We start from the raw sequence: 19,878 nt of genomic DNA, 5'->3' as shown, positions 1-19,878 counted from the left end.
AAGGGTGCTTTTTTTTTTTTCTTAATTCATGGTGGGGGTGGGATTCATGAGTAGCTGTAGTGGGGTCAATGCTAAAGCTAGGCATTGTGCAAGAGTTAGGGCTGCTCCGCCATTAGCATTGAGCTTCCACACATCCAACAGTGCCAGCAGGGCATTAGCATAACAATATGTAGGGCTTGGCTTGCTCTGTCTGCTCTATGTTATTGGAATTTGAGTCTCACAATTTAGAGGCCAAGTGTAGTGGCTGCATTACCCAAGGGTACCCCTGGCTCTCACCCTCTGCTGCTCCATACACTCTCCCCTCCGCTCGCTCACGAAACACAAACCACCTTTCGTCACCTGGGCTGTGTGTAAATTATGACTTTAAAGGCGTGGTTTACTCAGTATGTCTTTGATATATGTAATCAATTCAATAGGATTCTATGTGAATTGTAACCGAAGGGTTTGTGTTGATTTTTTTTTTTTTTGATTTATTATTTTTTTTTTAAACAAAGATATAATTAACATGACAAATGAAACCGTCTCCGCTAGATGAAGTGGCCTGCCCTAGTGGAGTGACTTAAAAGCAATTAGATTTGTATTGATTAGAAACCCAAAGGCCTTGTTGGTTACTCAACCCTCAATCAAAAATCTGTAGGCCTATTGATGTATTCATTCACACAATAGTGTTATTTGATATTCAAATTACTACAGGATTCAAAACAAACGTGTGGGTTCAGTGCAGAATTCAATATTTATGGATATAATTTATCATTATAATTATTATAATGCAATTCATTCAAATCCTCAAAAACTTGATTCATGATATATATATATATATATATATATATATATATATATATATATATATATATATGCATGCACGCGCGCGCGCACACACACACACACACACACACACACACACACACACACACACACACACACACACACGCACAAACACTTTATTTATTTTTATTGGACCCTATACGTATGACTCAAGTACAGAGCCTGAAAGACTGGTGATGCCTGTTTTGGTGCTCTCATTTCCCCGAAATCGCAATGCACACTGAAATAAATTTGTGCCACATAGCCAGTGGTCATGAATCACTGAGAAACAAATATGAACACACCCAGAGCCTGAAAGACTGGTGATGCCTGTTTTGGTGCTCTCATTTCCCCGAAATCGCAATGCACACTGAAATAAATTTGTGCCACATAGACATAGCCAGTGGTCATGAATCACTGAGAAACAAATATGAACACACCCATAGTTGATCACAAGTATCTTCGAAATTACAGTAGAAACGGTACCGGACCGGTGAACCGTTGCGTACCAATCCACATCAAGGATGGGACGAGTGCCTAACCAACACAATGGCAACCATGTATCATCGAAATAGACTATGCAAAGCTTCTATTTATCACAGAAAATGTTTCATGTCTTTTTCTCGCTGGTGTTTCTTCTTTGTGGGCGGTTACTACGTCAGAGTGATTTATTTGTAGCCAATGGGGATTACCTCGGGACAACTGAGAACTCGGTTAACCAATCGAAGGACCCGTTGGAAGAGCGTTGTACCAAGCAGCCAATTCCACCAACGGCTGGGCGGGCTCGCGACCGGGAATAGTCCCTCGCACTGTTTCTCATTCTGCCCAGTTCGATCGGCAACGGGAGCGGAGAGAGGAAAGCAGAGAGCCCGAAGGCAGTAGCCCCCACCACCGCCGGCCCAGGTTACCATCTAGCACCGGGAAACACACTAGAGAGTCACCGCCGGCACAAGCCATTACCAACCAGTAACCATGAGCAGCGAGGCCGAAACACAACAGCAACCACCGCAGCCCGCTGCCGAGGAGGAGAGACCCTCCAGCCCGGCGGCCGAGGCGTCCGCGGTGGACAAGAAGGTCATCGGTAAGATAGCTGCAAAACGGATAAGTAGCTAACTGCTTGTGGCCTCGGGAAAACCCGCCGGATCTACTCTTCCACTCTGATTCCCGGTTATTCTGGTTAGCCACGAGTTAACAGCGAACGAGATCATTAGTTAACACGATCGTTGGTTAACCCAGCCGAGAGATTCTGGAGTATGCGTTTGGATGGGTCACTATCTGGATGGAGTTACCCCGGATCGTCATCATCGTTATTACACATTAATCATCACGTTCACCGGAAACAAAGCATCGACTTACAAAAAAAGCCTTCTTTAATCGAGGGAAGGCCTTACTAGTCGGGGTACCGGCTGATCAACGACGGACTCAACATGACAGTTGGACGTTCTGTCTTGTTCTCCAAACCGTCGCACGCCGACACGGGTTCTGGGATAGGTGGAATCAAGCGAAACAGTGGAACGACACCCTGACCAGTGTTTACAATCAACGTTAATCGGGAACTATAAATATATATGAAAAAAGGCCATTCATCCGCTGTTTCAAAGATGCCGGTCCGATGGCCTCCTTTCAGCAGCCTCCATTTCGGGCTATGTCGCCTGCGCCCCCGGGCTCTGTTTGAGTCCATGCGGACGACCCCGTCAGACGCTTGGTGACATCTGTGGTATTTGTTTATTCTGGTTTGTTTGCTATCACCTAGAGGTATTTGAGACTAGTTTTTTTTAGCACGTCTATGTGCTACTTATATCGGTAGCTAATGTTAGCTGCTAGGCTTCGTGGTCCCTTTGTTCGGCGTGTGCCTAGCAGGGAGATTTCCAGGTTTCATCGACAGTTCCGTAGACACCTGACTTGTGTGATCGAAATCGTGTCTGTGTTTACTGGGGGTGGTTGTTTCACAAACTAGTAATGGGTCCAGAAATTTCTTTGCCAAATAATCGCATCTTCATTTGGTCGATTTGCAGCAGTGCTTGGTTTATAGCTAACGAGACTAGCCACGTTAGCTCGCCGGGGTGGATGCATAACTGCACCCAAAATGTCCGCCTTGGTATTTTGCGGATTTTCTTTTGTTGGTTAAATAATCGTAAAATCTCTCCTGTCGGCCATGCCACTGCCATTGTCCTATGTGTTCGCCGCTGAACAGACATGGGGATAATGTTGATGGGCGACGCAATACAGCAGTTTCTACATATTGGCTGCGTTCCAACCACATGGTGGAGACCCTGTTAGCAGCTCCGCTAGCAGCCTGGCTAGGCTCCTAGATCGCCTGCGTCGAGGCGCACGCCACCACCACGTGGAACAGCCACACTTGAAACCAATGCTGAACTGGTGCAGTAGGCATTGAGCAACGAATTTAATTCAATGATTCACTTGTGGCATACCGCATGAGACGTGTTGAAAAAATTTAAATCGGTATTGCTTCTGATTGTTCATACATATCTCATAGATTAAACTGGGACATAGGGCCCAAGGAACGAACCTGTCCGATAACCGCATGCCATTAATACATTTGGATCAAGTCTCACGCCCTGAGCAGCTGGTATGGAACACTCCTCGACATCTATTAAAAGACTGACAGTTGGGTGGTTAAATTTAACTTCAGCATTATCTCTGGACATGAGCAGCTGTTTCATTAGGGATGCATGCGATTTCTGTACCGTGTTATAATCATTTATTTAGGATGTATATGCTGGCTAGGTCACACAAGACTGACAATCTTATATTTTGTCTCTACAGCAACAAAAGTCTTGGGCACAGTCAAATGGTTCAACGTCAGGAATGGATACGGTTTTATCAACAGGCAAGTCAACTCTCCCCTACTGCCCATTCGTGGATGTGTGTGTTCAATCCTATTATGTCTCTGATTTGCTTACAAAGCAGTGCAGGAGATTTGTCTGCAGCTTTGTTACGTGCACGTCTAAATTATTCTGTACGCATGCGGGTATAGTAGCATCTGCCACTATTTACAATGTTGTAACCATTGTTCCCGTGCACCCCCCCCCCCCCCAAAAAAAATGCTCTAGGGATGATACGAAGGAGGACGTTTTTGTACACCAGGTAAGCTAGACTTGGCTGCAAAAGCATTATTCTCTACAAATCGTGCCGACAAGTTTGATCTTTCCTTTCAGTAGCATTTCCTATTTGTGTACCGCGTATTCTGATGCAAAGCTTTGTTTCAGACGGCCATAAAAAAGAACAACCCAAGGAAATACCTACGCAGTGTTGGAGATGGAGAAACTGTAGAGTTTGATGTGGTTGAAGGGGAGAAGGTGGGTTTCTTAACGGTTTAATCCATGCACCAGCAGCCCACCCCATACAGAGATCTATATTATTGGGGGATAATGGGATTAGAGGTACATCTAATCTCGGCTGCCAGTGTTTAAATGACTCCGAGGGGGGATGGGGACCCGAGACTAACCCCCCCCCCCCTCCCTTTCTCCAGGGAGCAGAGGCGTCCAACGTCACCGGGCCCGGAGGCGTCCCCGTCCAGGGCAGCAAGTACGCCGCCGACCGCAACCGGTACAGGCGCTACCCCCGCAGGAGGGGCCCGCCACGCGACGGCGAGTACCCAGACAACTACCAGAGCGACGGCGAGGGGGAGCCTGGCAGCGGTAGCGGCGGCGGCGGCGAAGGAGGAGGAAGGGGAGGCGAAGGAGGAGGAAGGGGAGGCGGCGGCAGCCGGAACAAGGGCAACCGGGACGGTGCGGACAGCGCCCCCGAGGGAGAGGTGCAGCCCCAGCAGCAGCAGCGCCGGCCCACGTACCCCGGCAGACGGCGCTACCCGCCATACTTTGTAAGTAGACGCTTCGGCCGCCCGGCCCTCGTACCCCAGCGCACCACGAGAGAGGGTGCGACGACCGAGGTATGCCGTTGCAGGGCGGAGTCCCGAAGCAGGCAAACCCTGGGGGAGGGGGCGGAGCACGGGAGCCACACCCACAAAAATAATAAAAAGGACGAGAAAGCCCGGTGACTCCGCACGTCCGATGACGTCATACTCGACCCTCTCTCGCGGTTCACGCGGTGCTTGGTGTATCGGGGCCCTGGCGGGCCCTTGTACTGTATCGGACGATGCATGTGGTGTCCCGGGCCCTCCTTTGTGGTGAAACCATCCAATGGTATACACATAAAGTTTGTAGTTATATAATATTCTATATTATATTATCTTAAATAATTTGACACGTATTGTTGGCCCTATAAAATAAATGTGTTTTTGAAGACGCTCCCTAATCGTGACCTGATTAGGGAAGGTGCCTTCCTGGGCGTGGATGGAACACACGGAACGCAGTCGCCTGACGTGGAGCTCTTGTTTGCTTTCAGGGAGGAGAAGGTGACGAGAACCAGGGAGGACCAGACCAGGGCAACAAACCAATGAGGCAGAACTACTACAGAGGCTTCCGACCAAGGTACTGACCAAGGGGTGCTTTTGGGAATATCCACCGTGGCCAGCACAGTACAAACATGATGGGCCAATGTGTTTTCCTAAAAGTGTAAATGAACCCAATATTTCAGCTCAAATTCAAACCTAGTAGAGCAGAACATTAACATTTTTTTTTGGATGGGAGACTGGCAGAAACAGACTTTCACACTAGTTTCCTCTAAATAATATTGTTTTAGTAATGGTAGATAACTGTTGTATATCATGGAAGAGTTGTTTCAAAGTGGCCCCCTTCCACTACACGGCCTTGTCTGTAGTCCCGTTGCGTTTGCCTGAATAATTTAGCATGCCGATGGAGTGGGACTGATGCTCCGTTATTAATAACCCCCCCCGCCGTTCCAACAGTCATCCCTCCCCCAGAGGTCCACCACGTCCCAGACCGGTGCGGGACGGCGAGGAGGACAAGGAGAACCAGGGAGGTGAGGGCGGCCAGGGCGGGGAGCCGCGCCAGCGACGCTACCGCCGCAACTTCAACTACCGCCGCAGACGCCCCCAGGCCGGAGGCAAGCCAGGAGAGGGCGAGGGTGAAGGCAAAGAGGCCAAGGCCGCGGGAGAGCCAGCCCCCGAGAAGACGTCCGCTCCCGAGCCCCAGCAGGGCGGGGCTGAGTAGGAACACCCGCCCACCGGCACCCTCCATCTTTTTACCATCGTCCGGGTGAGTGGGCCGCCTGGGCGTTGATGTGTGTTGAGTTGTGTACATGCCAAGACAAAGAGCCTTTTGAAAGGACGATAAAGGGAGTGGAACCCATGGAATATTTCTTGTGTCAACCGTGAATTATGCTTCATAAGTCAAACATTTGCTCTCGGGTGGATGGTTCAAGGGTGGTGCTCTGAATGTACATCTGTTTTTTTCGGGGTAATCTAAGCTGTCATTTTTTATGGACTGCAGCTGTTTGCAGACTCCCCTGGTTAACAGTGATACTAATTTTGTCCCCTTTCTCTTGCAGTTTTTTTGTCAGCAAGAAAAGAAACATCAAAGATCTGAGCAATAAGAAACAGATTTGACTTGACTACCGTCACAAGCTTGCACCATGCATTCGACCAGATTTACCACCGATTTGCCTGCAGAATCTATGCAGACTTCTGTTTTCTTTTTCCATTATTTTTACGTGACAGTTACAAAAAAGTTTTGGGGAAACAAGCAGATGTTTTTCTAAATCGGTCCTAAGTTTTTACACCAAAAGGTTTTTAAGATGAAAAAATATTGTAATTTGATATCTGGTCAGTTTGACATTTTTAAATAACTTTTTATGTAATCAAACATTTTAACAAAATGCAAGCTCAAATAAAAGTCAAACAACTACATTCTTGTTTTTGCATTTTATTTAGTTCACACATCCCCCTGATGTATCCTTCTCATAATTCAAGTATCTGGTATACCATATGTACAAAATATTATAGGCTGCCATGTTGGATCAACTTTTAAACCTTTCTAAAAATCAAGCTAAGTAGTGTTAAACGGATAGAAATATTATTTTTAAAGGTTATCTGTCAAACATGTGCCAGAAGTCAGTCTACAAACAATCCGTTCCTATCTAGTGACCAGTACATTCAAACAACACTACTCTGTACACATCTTTCACCAGGACATTTCTGTATCTACAACATCTAGGGCTGAAGGCCACACTAAACATTGGTTTCCTTGCGTAAACGCTTCATCCGCTGGACGTTTTGTTCCATAGCAGTCAGGTTGGTGATTTCTTTGGCACAGTTGGCAGGGAACCAGCCTCGCTCACCGTCCCGCATCCGCTCGCCATGGCACCAGTCTGGCAATCGGAGAGGACACGATAAGGATTTAATTTGAGTTAATCTGCTAGTAAAGAACCAGAAGGGTCGCAGTTTATACAATTAACAAATCTTTAAATCATACAATTACTCTTAACTACATTTGGTTCCAAAGTCACATCTTCCATTTAACACGGTGCTTCCGTATATGGTCAACTTCCATTCATTAGTATTGAATGGCTGCACATGTTCCATTGCATAAGTGCCCGCCTGGGGGTGCAAGTTCTCACCGAGCTCCTTCCCCAGAAGAATGACCACCTCGGCCGGGCGCAGACCCAGCTCATCTGGTTCCCTGGGCATGTAGGCTTTAGTGGTCTCGTACTGCGCAAGACCTGGAACACATTTGCAATTCATTAGGAACGATGATATGTGTGGTGCTTGTAAATATTCATTTTTAAAGGTCAAGAACTAAAATACTGAGGCAGGAGGATTCAGGGGTTAGGAATAAAGCCCCAAAGACGGAGCATTTGTTTATAACTCGAAAAAGACAATATGGTACGTGATGCAACAGTTTCTATGAGGAATAAATGCTTGGGTATCTCGTTAAAAAGTAACCAGTATTAGTTTTGATACAGAACACATGTTGGGCTCCTTGGTGGCTTACCCTCTTTACTTGTGACAACGCCGTCTTGTTTGTGCTCTCGGAGCGCACTTACCCACCGAGCCCGGTCCACCCTTCGCCATGGAGACCACACAAAACAGTTAGCTCAGAAGTACCAATACAACAAAGTAAAAATGTAAAACAAGCTTTGGATTTAAATAGTATAAAATCGTTGTAGTGTTTTTATTTGCCAGTAGATGGCGCCACATGCAAATTGTGTTAACTCAAGATTACAAGAAGGATACCGATCATGATTAAGTAGTAGCCTGGTTCTCTCTAAAACCAACAATGTAAACACATTGCCTTTGGCCAATTACACCCCTTATTCAAGGCACCACAAATACAACTTAAGAGCTGCAAGACAAACCCTTCTTGGAAATCAATTCAGTAAAAAATTTTGCAAAATTTAAAATAGACATATTTCCAATTGCTAATTTGATAGTGAATTAATTGAAAATAAACCCCAAATAATGAGAGGCAGCAGTTCCGTACCTGGACTCTGTTGCCAGGGTGATCTGCTCAGCTTTGCCATCGCTGTTCTTGCTCATCCGCAGCCTGAAGGACACCTGGTGGCCAGAGCCGCTCCTGCCCAGAGTGGACCGGCCCTCAGCGTCCTCCCCCATCTCCACCTCCACGTTATCCATAGTGGCGTAGTCCGTGACCACAAAGCTCTCCTCGCTGAAACAACCCACACAAACAATTCTCTAGTCTCCTTCCTTCAAACATTTCCCCTCGCTAAAAACCTGAACGGTGGCACAAGAATTTCAGACATTCCTGTTGAACCAATCCAGAACACTTCCTTAATAATCCCATCCCGAGAAGCAACAAGAAGACATGTCATTATGTAGGCCTTCGTTCCTCACGCTAACAGATCGTTTGGATAATTAGCAGCTACAGGAAGCCACAGTGTGCAGACATTTGGAGCAGACCTGTGCATTAATGGCTCATCTCTTAAACACGGGGGAACCTAACGGCGGTCGCTCTAAGCTCTGGACATAGGTGGACCATGTTTGTGGACTTGTAGCTGTAATGCTACGACACAAGCCCCCCCCCCCCAACCCCCTTGAGGGCAGGCTGGACCTGTTGTAGGGTAGTTGGAAGAATGCCAAGCATTCTGTCCGACCGCTCCCTCTCTACAGTTTCTGCTCCCATTCTCTCAGAGTGAAAGCACCTGGGTCTGCCGAGCCCTGCGGGGGTGCCAGTGGTGGGAAGCTATCGAGTGACAACCCGTACTGTAGCTTTCTTTAGAAAACACTGCAGGTAAGCATGTTTGGTTGACGATAAATTATGGAATGCCACAGGTGTCTGTCGAGCCTAACCTGTGACCACTTAAAAAGACAGTGTTGATTTAACCACAACATCTACGTATCTGGTTGCTTGTATATCTACACGATACGCCGACCTCTGCCCTGCTAAAATCTTTCTATTGATTTCCTCAAACTTGTGTTCTCGATCGACTTGACTTTATTGTCTCACTCAATCGTCAGCAACAGTTAATCTGAGCAATGGGCATACACACACAGGTTTGTGTATTGCATGAGTGTATTGAGAGATGTGGATTACTAGAATCAGTAAGGTTACATATACGACCTACAACCTTTTAACTCGTATTCGTAGCGGCCTTCAGAAAATGCTGGATAACATTTAGGTTTCGGGAGAAGGTGCCCAGGCTGTTGAGCAGGCCAGCAGGGGTCAGGAGGGTGTAATGTAAACAGAAGATGGCCGACCTCTTCTTCTTGGTGACGATGAGCACGTCGTTGAAGAGGAACAGGTAGTAGCTGCGGTGGCTGAAGGCCTTCCAGATGCTCATCTCCTCCGTGCACATGGCCAGCTCCCCGCGCTTCCTCAGCCAGCGCGACGACGACACCAGCGGGAACGGCTGTACGTACACACGTAGTGTTAGCATTAGCATCAGCCGCTACCTCTCATCCGGCAAGAACAGGATCCGCGCAGAGGTTTGGTGAATGCCGAGAATTGTTGCTTTCGGTTTTGCGACATACCGTGTAAAAGAGACTTGATGGACATTACTAGTCTTGCTTCACAAAAGTGTGTTATAACAGACCGATTCTAAATATCCCAATATTAAGAACATTATGAATTGCGTTAATTTGCCCACGGCAGTAAGTAGGTGTCATAAGTCCTGTCATTAGGAGGTCTCAGGGCCTTCTCCTCACCTTAATCTTGCCAAAGTCCATCTGCTTCTGAATGGTGTACATCTGCTCCGTCCTCTCCATGAGTCTGGCGCCGTCGTTGCAGCTATTCACCAACTACAGCCGTTCACAATCACAACAGTCCTCATAAGTACTACACACATGTGGTTCAGTGTAGCTGGGAGGGCATGGCGTGGGGACGCCCAGGATGAGGGGTTCGATTCCCACTGGAAACACCCATGCTAAGAATGTTTGCAGCCATGGTTTGATAAGATACTTTGAGTGAGCATGGAAGCTGAAAGTATTGTTTCGTTTATCTTGTGTGTACAGTGGCCATGTCTCTGTACCTTGCTGATGGCGTGCAGAGACCAGACCGCAGCAAAGTACTCTGCCGTCTTGTCCGGGGTCTTCTGGCAGATGGTCTGTAGGACAGAAAACCATTGGATTATGGGATCAAAAATACATTCATAAATATAAGTTAAATCCTCCATCTGGATCACCCAAAAATCAGTACGGATCGTTTTAAGGAAAGTCACAGCATAACAGTAGGCTAAGAATAGCCTATTGCTAGTAAAAGATACATAATAAATCAATGTGAATTACATCTTTGGCCTTTGCACTGCTTCTTTTGTTTCTTGCAAAGATTCATCACAAGAATTAGTGACATGCAGTCAGGGGAGTTTTCAAAGGGGTCGGTGTGTGTACCGACGGGTATGAACACTGATGTGCGGCCAAGTAAGTTGTAATGGACCAGGGGTCAACGAGGGGTCCGTGGGTGTACTGAAGGGATTGTGTACTGACGTCCAGCAGCAGCGGTAGCCTGGTGACCCTCTGCATGGGCAGGATGAGGAAGGAGATCATGGGAAGACCCCCACAGTCAGCGCTCCCCTCGATCTGCTTCAGGGTTTCCTTGAACACCGTGTTGCTGGTGCTGATGGGACACACACACACACACACACACACACACACACACACACACACACACACACACACACACACACACACACACACACACACACACACACACACACACACACACACACACACACACACACACACAGTAAATAGCCTGTGATTGCCTCTTATATTGAAATAGGGAGACTAGAGGAGGGCTGATGGACAGTGCATTAGAGACGACCATTCCCGCCGTGCTTTGAGAATGCACTTAACGATGTCAAGGGGTCCACAAAGGTTTCATTTGGCCCCCGGTACATCACAGTAGAGGTGAAACAGACTCACAGCAGCTTCTGTAAGGTCCTCTGCTGGAAGGTCTCGTTGGAGCAGTACACGATGTACGGCTCAAAGTTGTGGGCGGAGTGGTGCTGAACGATGTCGCTGATGTCCCGGATCACCGGGTGGGCGTGGTGACGCCGCTCCAGGTCCTCGAAGAACCTGCGGCGCCGGGATGGAACGAGAGCAACATTTGAGCGAGAGAGAGAGAGGGCGAGAGAGGGTGAGAGTGAGAGAGGGACTTCTAAATTATTATTATTATTATATATTATATATATATATATTTTTTTTATATATATATATTTTTATATATATATTTTTTATTATGTTTATTTATTTTTATTTATTTTTTTTCACAATGTCTTGTTTATGATTTCTATATGCTCTGTAAGGTGACCTTGGGTGTCTTGAAAGGCGCCTCTAAATTAAATGTATTATTATTATTATTATTATTATTAAATGAATGCCCGGCGTCCAGGAGAGGTGGTGGTAGAGGCAGAAGGTTCATTGTAAAAGGCACTTTATAAACACTTAATACACTCAAAACGCAGCAGATAAAATCGTGTCATCGAGAAGCGTAGCGAAACACATCAGCTTTGCGGAGCCTTTCAAGAATATAAGGGGGGGGAGGGGGGGGGAGAGAATGAGACGCACAAAGGAGAAAGGGATCAAAGACCGAATGCAAGAGAAAGTGGGATTTGAGTGGTTTGTACTCCCACAGAAGGCCGACTCATTGAGATGAAACAATGACCATGGTTAGTTGGTTACACTGGGTGCAAGCACTCGCTCAATTCAACATCTCACATGTAGGCAGCTAAAAGGGATCACAACAAGTTCATTTTTTGTAAGTAGGGCCGGGTGCTACAAGGTGTACACAGGTGGTGCAATATGATTGGAGCCACCGAGCTGTCCTCAAGAACCATGGTTCAATCGAATAGAACATCATCTAATGATTATTCTGTGGATGTGTGCGGATTTGGGCAAATGTTATTGCAGGACTACCGAAAGGGTTCTTTTTGAAGACACACACATAATTTTTTTTATGCGTCATTAAGTAAACTAATTGAATGTAATGATTACCACTGGATGTTAATGGTTAACCTTTTTATGAGCAGTCTTGACAAAGTCTGAGGGTTCCTTGTTCAGTTCACAGCTTTGGTCATCAGCGAATCTCCTAAATATCCAAGCAGTAGGTATTGTAACTGAAATAACCCTAGTTAGTTTGAATCAAAGCAAACCTAAGTATGGGAAATCAATTCAAATTCCCAGCCCTACTTAATAATACAAATTAGGAAGTATCCTGACTCATAACTTCCATGTGTATGTTATTGCGATGTTTACTAGGAACTTGAAGTTATGTTCGACGGCCTTCACAAACACACACACGATGAGTAGAAAAAATAACAAAGACTTGCCTTGCTCGGTCTTCTGTTTGTGGGCGAGAGAGAGTGCAGATCTAAGCTTAGCTCTATGTCAAAAGCAAGATACGACAGGGGGCAGCAGAACAGGTTTGGCTGGCGTGTTCCAACAAGCTGGGAGGAAGCAGCAGGGCTAATACACACACAGGCTGACATAAAGGAATGCTCTTCCTGAACCCATCCACTGAGCATATCTCCCTGCAACTGAACACGACTCCCAATCACATCCCTTAAGTAGTCAGAATGCAAAGGAAACGACTTGGCCTTATGCAGTGGTCACATTCAAATAAGTAATGCAATAAAATGCAGTAGTTTAATTTTTATATAAAAAACGTTTACACAAGTAAAACTATTTGGTGTGTGGGTAGGTGGTGGTTCTTGGTGAGTGGGTGGTGTTGAGTCGGTGGGTGGTCATTTTTGGGTGGGTGGGTGTGAGTGCTTGTGTTGAATGAGTGGGTGGGTCCGAGTGGGTGGTGGTGAGTGGGTGGTGGTGGTTTTGGGTGGATGGGTGTGAGTGGTGGTGTTGAGTTGGTGGGATTGGGGTGAGTGGTGGTGGTGGGTGGTGGTGGTGGTGTTGAGTTGGTGGGATTGGGGTGAGTGGTGGTGGTGGGTGGGTGGTGGTGGTGTTGAGTTGGTGGGATTGGGGTGAGTGGTGGTGGTGGGTGGGTGGTGGTGGTGTTGAGTTGGTGGGATTGGGCTGAGTGGTGGTGGGTGGTGTTGTTGTTGTTGTTGTGGGGTGGGTGGTGGTGGTGGGTGGGTGGTGGTGTTGTTGTTGTTGTTGTGGGGTGGGTGGTGGTGGTGGGTGGTGGTGGTGGTGGTGGTGGTGGGTGGGTGGTGGTGTTGTTGTTGTTGTTGTGGGGTGGGTGGTGGTGGGTGGGTGGTGGTGTTGTTGTTGTTGTGGGGTGGGTGGGTGGTGGTGTTGTTGTTGTTGTTGTGGGGTGGGTGGTGGTGGTGGTGGTGGGTGGTGGTGTTGTTGTTGTTGTTGTGGGGTGGGTGGGTGGTGGTGTTGTTGTTGTTGTTGTGGGGTGGGTGGGTGGTGGTGTTGTTGTTGTTGTTGTGGGGTGGGTGGTGGTGGTGGTGGTGGTGGTGGTGTTGTTGTTGTGGGGTGGGTGGTGGTGGTGGTGGTGGTGGTGGTGTTGTTGTTGTTGTGGGGTGGGTGGTGGTGGGTGGGTGGTGGTGGGTGGGTGGTGGGTGGGTGGTGGTGTTGTTGTTGTTGTTGTTGTTGTGGGGTGGGTGGTGGTGGTGGTGGTGTTGTTGTTGTTGTTGTGGGGTGGGTGGGTGGTGGTGGTGGTGGTGGGTGGGTGGTGGTGTTGTTGTTGTTGTTGTTGTTGTGGGGTGGGTGGTGGTGGTGTTGTTGTTGTTGTTGTGGGGTGGGTGGGTGGGTGGTTTTGGGTGGGTGTGAGTGGTGGTGTTGAGTTGGTGGGATTGGGCTGAGTGGTGGTGGGTGGGTGGTGTTGTTGTTGTGGGGTGGGTGGGTGGTGGTGGTGGGTGGGTGGTGGTGGGTGGGTGGTGTTGTTGTTGTGGGGTGGGTGGGTGGTGGTGGTGGCCTACTTCTTGCTGACTCCCTCTATGACGGCGATGTTGGAGAAGAGGTGGTGGTGCTCGGTGGCGGTCATGGACTGACGGAGGGGCTCGCTGTTCTTGAAGTGGCGCACCAGGATGCCCAGGCTGTGCAGGTACGAGTACTCCGACGTGATGATCTCGAAGATGGCCTGGCCGCCGCCGGAGGAGGGAGGACAACAAGGGTTAACCCGTCAGCTGGGCACAACCAGGGCCTTCTTTCACTCTCAGCGTTTCATGCTCATTCCTCCTCCGGGGGGAATCGCAGGCTTGTTTCATTCAATGGAAGTTATTTTGTACTAATATAGGTACTATATAAGAATTATGGTAAAGTTACAGCATCATCCTCTCTGCCCCTTGCCCCAGACTTTCTACCCTGGGTGGCAGGTCTTTCAGCGCCATGGCCACCAAATTCTGGAACTCCCTTCCTCAATCCCTCCGTGATTGTCCCTCCTTCCCTCTCTTCAAATCTCATCTCAAGAACTTTCTGTTTCAAGACCACTTCTCCTCTTCCACCACTGCATAGACACTCAATTATTTATTTATATTTGTGTTGTTGTACTTCTTGTTGGGCTGTCTTGCTCTGTGTGTGCTATCATGAATCTGTAAAGCGACCTCGAGTGTGAGAAAGGCGCTATATAAAATAAACGTATAATTATTAATAAGAATTAATAATTATATCATCAGTATTTCTTCTACCTCATGCACAGCAGTTCATCATGTGACTCGAAGCAGTGCTGCAAGCACTCACATGACCTTTGAGCTAAATCTACACCGCTTTATAATCCCAACTGTAAACGCCAGTAGGGGGAAGGTGAGGTAAAATGTTCTGCGAGCAGAACCGACTTTAGTGCGTTACATGTATCGTCATGTACCTTTTCAATGTGTCTGTTAGATAGATTGGGTAGACCTCGCTGCTTGCTTCACTCAATAAAATGTGACTCAGGTTGTTTTCTAGCAAAACAGAGAATGTCTCAACCAGGCACATGTTCATAATATGACGATACATCCTGCCCAATCTAAAGTGCTGCCGCCACGCGCTAAAACGTAGCCGATGGCTCGGATGTGTTTTGGTGAATCACAGATCCTCACCCGCCCGCCCCCCCCCCCCCCCCTCCCCAAACTGAAATAAATAGTTAATGACATGCCGCCGGCAGTAAGGAGAACGATAGTTCTGCAATAGTTTAAACCGTTTCGGTCTGGTCCTGGAGGTTTCGGCCCTGTTTTGAGTTTCTATTCTTTCCCACTAGCCTCTCTTTGAGAACCAACCAGTTGCTGCATTGCTGTAAGCACTTCCTCTGCTGCTAACCAGGTGTGCTAACGCTGAGCATGCTTTCATCCAGAGAAGGTCAGCAGTGAAAGGAGTAACCAGTTATTGATTGAAAATAATTAGACACGCAGCTTTGTGTAAGTTTGTGTATGTGTGTGTGCGGCAGAGTGAGTTAAGGGTGTGTCTGTATTCACGGAACTGCAGAACACACAAAGGTAGACCTTTCATGTTGACATAGGAGACGCTGGGAGAACACACAAGCACACACACACGCACACACACGTACCTCCTGTCTCTTCCGCTCCTCAGGTGAAATTCTGTCAAGAATACCTCCCTCTTTCACCTAACAGAAAACAATAATACAAGCATTAAAACCCACGGTAAAAAACATTAGCACGCATTAGATTATACATTTCCATTTTTTTTCAAAGCTATGGGGGTGTGAACATTGACTGCATTCTCTGATCTAATCAGACATGTCAACCTATGATCTTCAGTCCTTAAATGAAGCCCTTTACAGAGTACAGATACAGTTGAATGTTAAGCAGCTGGCTCAAGGAAGCTTGCCTGTCGGTTTAGCACAGCAGGGAATGGAACCCAAGACCCAATGTTAAGCCCACCACCCAAGCTTCACTACGCATATGATACCCCTTCCCCTTAATCTAGAATGATAACAACCTACATGCATTTATGAGACCCTTCTGGAGCAGGTAGGGGGTATCATCGACACTCTGGTTGCAGTGGCACAGGGGATCCAACCTTTGGACCGGACGTCCAGCCCCCACACTTTCCCCACCCTGCCGCACTCGGAGGTGGGTGGGAGGCAGGAGGCGACCTACCTGGGGCAGGTGGCTCCAGATGAGCTGCGTCGGCCGGTAGCTCTTCACTACTATGCCCTGGTCCTCCACCTGCGGCTCGACCACCACAAAGTCATCGATGAGCTCGTCCTGATTGGTGGACTGCAGGCCGCGCTCACAGATCTCCTGGTAGAGACGGGGCGTGGCTGAGGACCGCAGAACAATCACAATTAAATGATTAAAATGGGATATCTACGTGTATAGTCGATGAGGGTAAGCTGTCTGCAACATTGCTCTGTGAAGGGCTTGTATACTGTATAATAATATGCAGTAAGGCCACTTACCAAAGCCACTTACTAGATATTACAATCCTAAAGAAACAACAAACATTGGAACTGGATTGGAGGTTAGAGACGAGAGATTAGAGTTCTGTAGTCAGGTGGTACCGATTGAAACTCAAGGTCAACCGAGAACCTGTGCAGAGGAAGACGGTTCTCTGAAACGTTATCAGTGAGACATTAACGGTTGGCCGTTCCGTTTAGGTTAGCACTCGGGTCCAACACACCTCTTTCATCAAGATAGAGTTTAACTCAACCAGCGCCGTCCACCCAAGTCACATACAGGGAAAAGTAGGTCAACAAATGAATCAATATATCTGCCGATTGTTGACCCAGACCTGTTCCGTCATCTGCGGAGTATTCACCGGGTTTAAAATAATCAGCGCACACACACACACACACACACACACACACACACACACACACACACACACACACACACACACACACACACACACACACACACACACACACACACACACACACACACACACACACACACACACACACACACACACACTTTAAACCCCAGTATGCTGACAGAGGGTACAGAGGAACAGAGGAAGTAGTCCCTCCTGGGCCGCAGGGCATCATTATTAGCCAAGTGGTGGAGCAGGGTCCTCATGTCAGCCACATGTCCAGACCGAGCTATCAAACTAACCGAAAACCCCTGCTTCTCCGCAGAATAGCCCGTCCTAACAACACACAACCTTCCTCCTAACCCTCTGTCTCAACCACAGACTGATAACGGGTCTATGTCACGGCCTGTGTTTTAAGGTCATCTTCTGGAGCCGACTCAGCGGACAGCGTGACTCGACGTGTGGTGTGTGCACATACCGTTTTTGAAGGATCCGCCATGCTTCTGGTTCCTCTTTCGGCCGATGGTTCGCTAGAAACGAAACAGCAGGGGGCACAGACACAAATGAATCATTGCAAAACACACATAGGCCTGTTATTTGTTAGAAATCATGATTAACACTCACACTATCACCCTGGGGCTCCATGTGTGTCTAGCACTCAACCAGAGTGCCAGTGCTTTACACCCAGTATCTATGGTTTTCTAGCCCTGTTTCTTATGGAAAAATCCAGCCATCCCTCATGGCCTATTTCCACACACATCATCCACCGTTGTGGTTATCCAATAGAAATAAAGAGGAACACATACTAAATTTAACCTGGATGAAATGCCGCTATTAAATACATTTTCAAAACCCATTTTTTCACTACTTAAAGTGACTAACAGGGGATTGGAGATACACTTAATTTAAAGAGTTTAGGATGTTTGACCACTGGACTATCCTTGGTTATTGGCCTCTCTGCATCATCAACCTTGTTTGGGCCTATCAATTCTATCAAACATAAACACACAGTGAACCCACCGGATCTCCCCCAATCAAGACAGCGGGTACCTTTTGTGCCCGTTCGGGCCGCGCCCCGGGACTGGCGCAGCGCTGCTCGCGCACGGGGGTCATCAGGGTGTCCTGCTGCGGCTGCTGCTCCGGCCCCTCGTCCAGGTCCAGGATCGCCACGCGGTACGACTTGTTCCTGCGGTTCCTCCGCAGGGCGAAGCCGTCGCCGTCGCTGTCGTAGTCCTCCCAGGACACGTCCGGGCCCTGGGTGGAGTGCCGGCTCCGCCCCGCGCCCCCGAAGGAGCTCTCGGGGGCGATGGGGAAGGAGACCACCGTGGTGTGGTGGCGGGTCTTGCTGCGGCCCCCCGGCGCGGCCAGGCTCCTGGGGATCAGCTGCTGGGTGCCCAGCTTCTGGGCCACCTGGCTGGTGGTGCTCAGGAGAACCTTCTCCTTCTGGAGGGCCCAGACCTCCTCTACATCCTGGGGGGGGTTGTGCAGAACCAGGGTCGGGGCGACCGGGGTCCGCGGTGGCGGGGAGACCGGGGTCCGGGGGGCGCGGGGGGAGCGGGGGGCGCAAGGGGAGCGAGGGGAGCGGGGGGCGCAAGGGGAGTGAGGGGAGGGAGGGCAGCCTGGCGGGGACAGAGAGCCGCCCTCGCCGGGTTCAGTGATGTGGAGCTCTGTGGAGAAGCGCTGGTCCAGGCGGAGAGGAGACTGGTCGCTCACCGTGAGGCCGTCAGCCTGTATGTGGGTCATTTTGGGACCCCGCCCCGCTACACTGGTACCCTGGGTCTGGTCCGAGCTCCGAGCGCTGTAGCATCCATAGGAAGAGGACATGGGAGAACACAATATTGATTGTTGTAACCACAGAAATAAAGAAAAACACACTTTGTGGCAGGTAAACAAGGAACTGACACAGTCTCAGAAACTCTTAGGACAACACGTCAAAAGAGACCCCACCCCACATTCGAGGGGACCTAAGAACCATCAGGTAAAAACAAGTCGCTCGGAACGGCGGGGTCCTCTTCCCTCATCCTGAGCACCACTCCTGATTATCTTACTGCAGTGAGGAAGCTCTGTGAATCGTGTTCTTTAATATCCTATCTCAGTGACTCACTCCTACACCAGAGGTTTAACAGGGCACGTTCACTCCCACGGACTCTGGCGCAATTTAGGTGAATTTCAAAATGTTCATTTAAAATCTGATAGATTTAATTGCTAATCACTTAAATAGACGTTATCCAAAATCAAAACAACGTATATTTTTGTAAATGAATGTAGTCTAACAGTTGTTGCAGAACATTGGCCCTTAGGACTTTGACAGGTGGGGCTGGTTTCCAAAGTGACCCACGCCCTCGTTAAACTTCATAAAAAGGTAGGCTATAGGCTACACCTTTTCAAAACCTTAAATCGTGAGAAATATTTGATATCATTGGTGAACTCACAAGTTGGTAGTAGGCTTCAAACAGTTCTGACGACGCCGTCTATTCCCGGGAATGGGAAAGATTACAGATTAGAAGGGGAAACATGTCTGCCTTGCATTCCCATGGTTGAGAACAGCGCAATGACACCCTGGGGAGCGTGGTTCTATCCCTGCCTCAGACACATGAAGGTTCAGCTGTGGATTTACCTGTAAACTTTGTCCAAAGATCCGCCGTCCCTTGTCTAAGTCACCGTCAAGTCAGGAAAACGCCCAGATAAATAAGGATCACTGTATGATCTGTAGCAGACAGCCAGCAGCGTTATCCTTCGCTTTCCACGTCGGAGCACTTTGCAGTTAGCGTTCACTCACTTCCTCCTGTGTTACAGCAGGGACCCTAAAATCCCTGCATATGACGTCACGACAGGTAACCGTCTGTGAGTCACCTGTATCTCGACGCGCAACAACAAGCATGGAAATTACCCATTTGTTCAGCCGGCGTTATGCAAGCCTAAATGTTTCCGTTAGTGTGTAACAGTTACTCGATCTTCACCGTCGCTTTAGCGTTCACATCCCGGGACCTGCCCCTAATGTCATTTTGGGTATCAATGGTATCACTTTTATAACTTTCTTTTTTTTAACGACTTTTTTAGCCAATGTTCTTTGACAATAG

The 19,878-nt window shown here is 48.2% G+C and overlaps 2 protein-coding genes across 3 annotated transcripts; one reads left to right on the top strand and one right to left on the bottom strand.

Moving 5' to 3' along the window:
- The first annotated feature begins 1,611 nt into the window (after window positions 1–1,611).
- On the top strand, window positions 1,612–6,593 carry ybx1 (Y box binding protein 1). The gene is made up of 8 exons (XM_060051270.1): window positions 1,612–1,885; window positions 3,592–3,655; window positions 3,879–3,912; window positions 4,035–4,124; window positions 4,298–4,648; window positions 5,173–5,258; window positions 5,636–5,945; window positions 6,238–6,593. Exons 1-7 carry the CDS (start codon window positions 1,777–1,779, stop codon window positions 5,898–5,900), a joined length of 999 nt encoding a protein of 332 aa, XP_059907253.1. The 5' UTR covers window positions 1,612–1,776; the 3' UTR covers window positions 5,901–5,945; window positions 6,238–6,593.
- On the bottom strand, window positions 6,254–19,799 carry arhgef16 (Rho guanine nucleotide exchange factor (GEF) 16). 2 transcript variants are annotated; one of them, XM_060051253.1, is made up of 16 exons: window positions 19,416–19,799; window positions 19,231–19,269; window positions 17,849–18,596; window positions 17,277–17,328; window positions 16,144–16,307; window positions 15,591–15,647; window positions 14,026–14,186; window positions 11,066–11,218; window positions 10,628–10,757; window positions 10,174–10,248; window positions 9,851–9,943; window positions 9,404–9,555; window positions 8,169–8,354; window positions 7,680–7,750; window positions 7,306–7,407; window positions 6,254–7,056 (listed from the first exon to the last, which is right to left on the bottom strand). In XM_060051253.1, exons 3-16 carry the CDS (start codon window positions 18,539–18,541, stop codon window positions 6,917–6,919), a joined length of 2,229 nt encoding a protein of 742 aa, XP_059907236.1. In that variant the 5' UTR covers window positions 18,542–18,596; window positions 19,231–19,269; window positions 19,416–19,799; the 3' UTR covers window positions 6,254–6,916. The 2 variants fall into 2 exon arrangements, with proteins under 2 accessions (XP_059907236.1, XP_059907246.1); XM_060051263.1 differs by lacking the exon at window positions 19,231–19,269.
- Window positions 19,800–19,878: the final 79 nt, after the last annotated feature.

Source organism: Gadus macrocephalus, chromosome 1 (assembly GCF_031168955.1).
Source record: "Gadus macrocephalus chromosome 1, ASM3116895v1".
NCBI lineage: Eukaryota > Metazoa > Chordata > Actinopteri > Gadiformes > Gadidae > Gadus > Gadus macrocephalus.
Note: the sequence above shows the minus strand (reverse complement) of the source record. Positions and strands in the feature narration are given on the sequence as shown.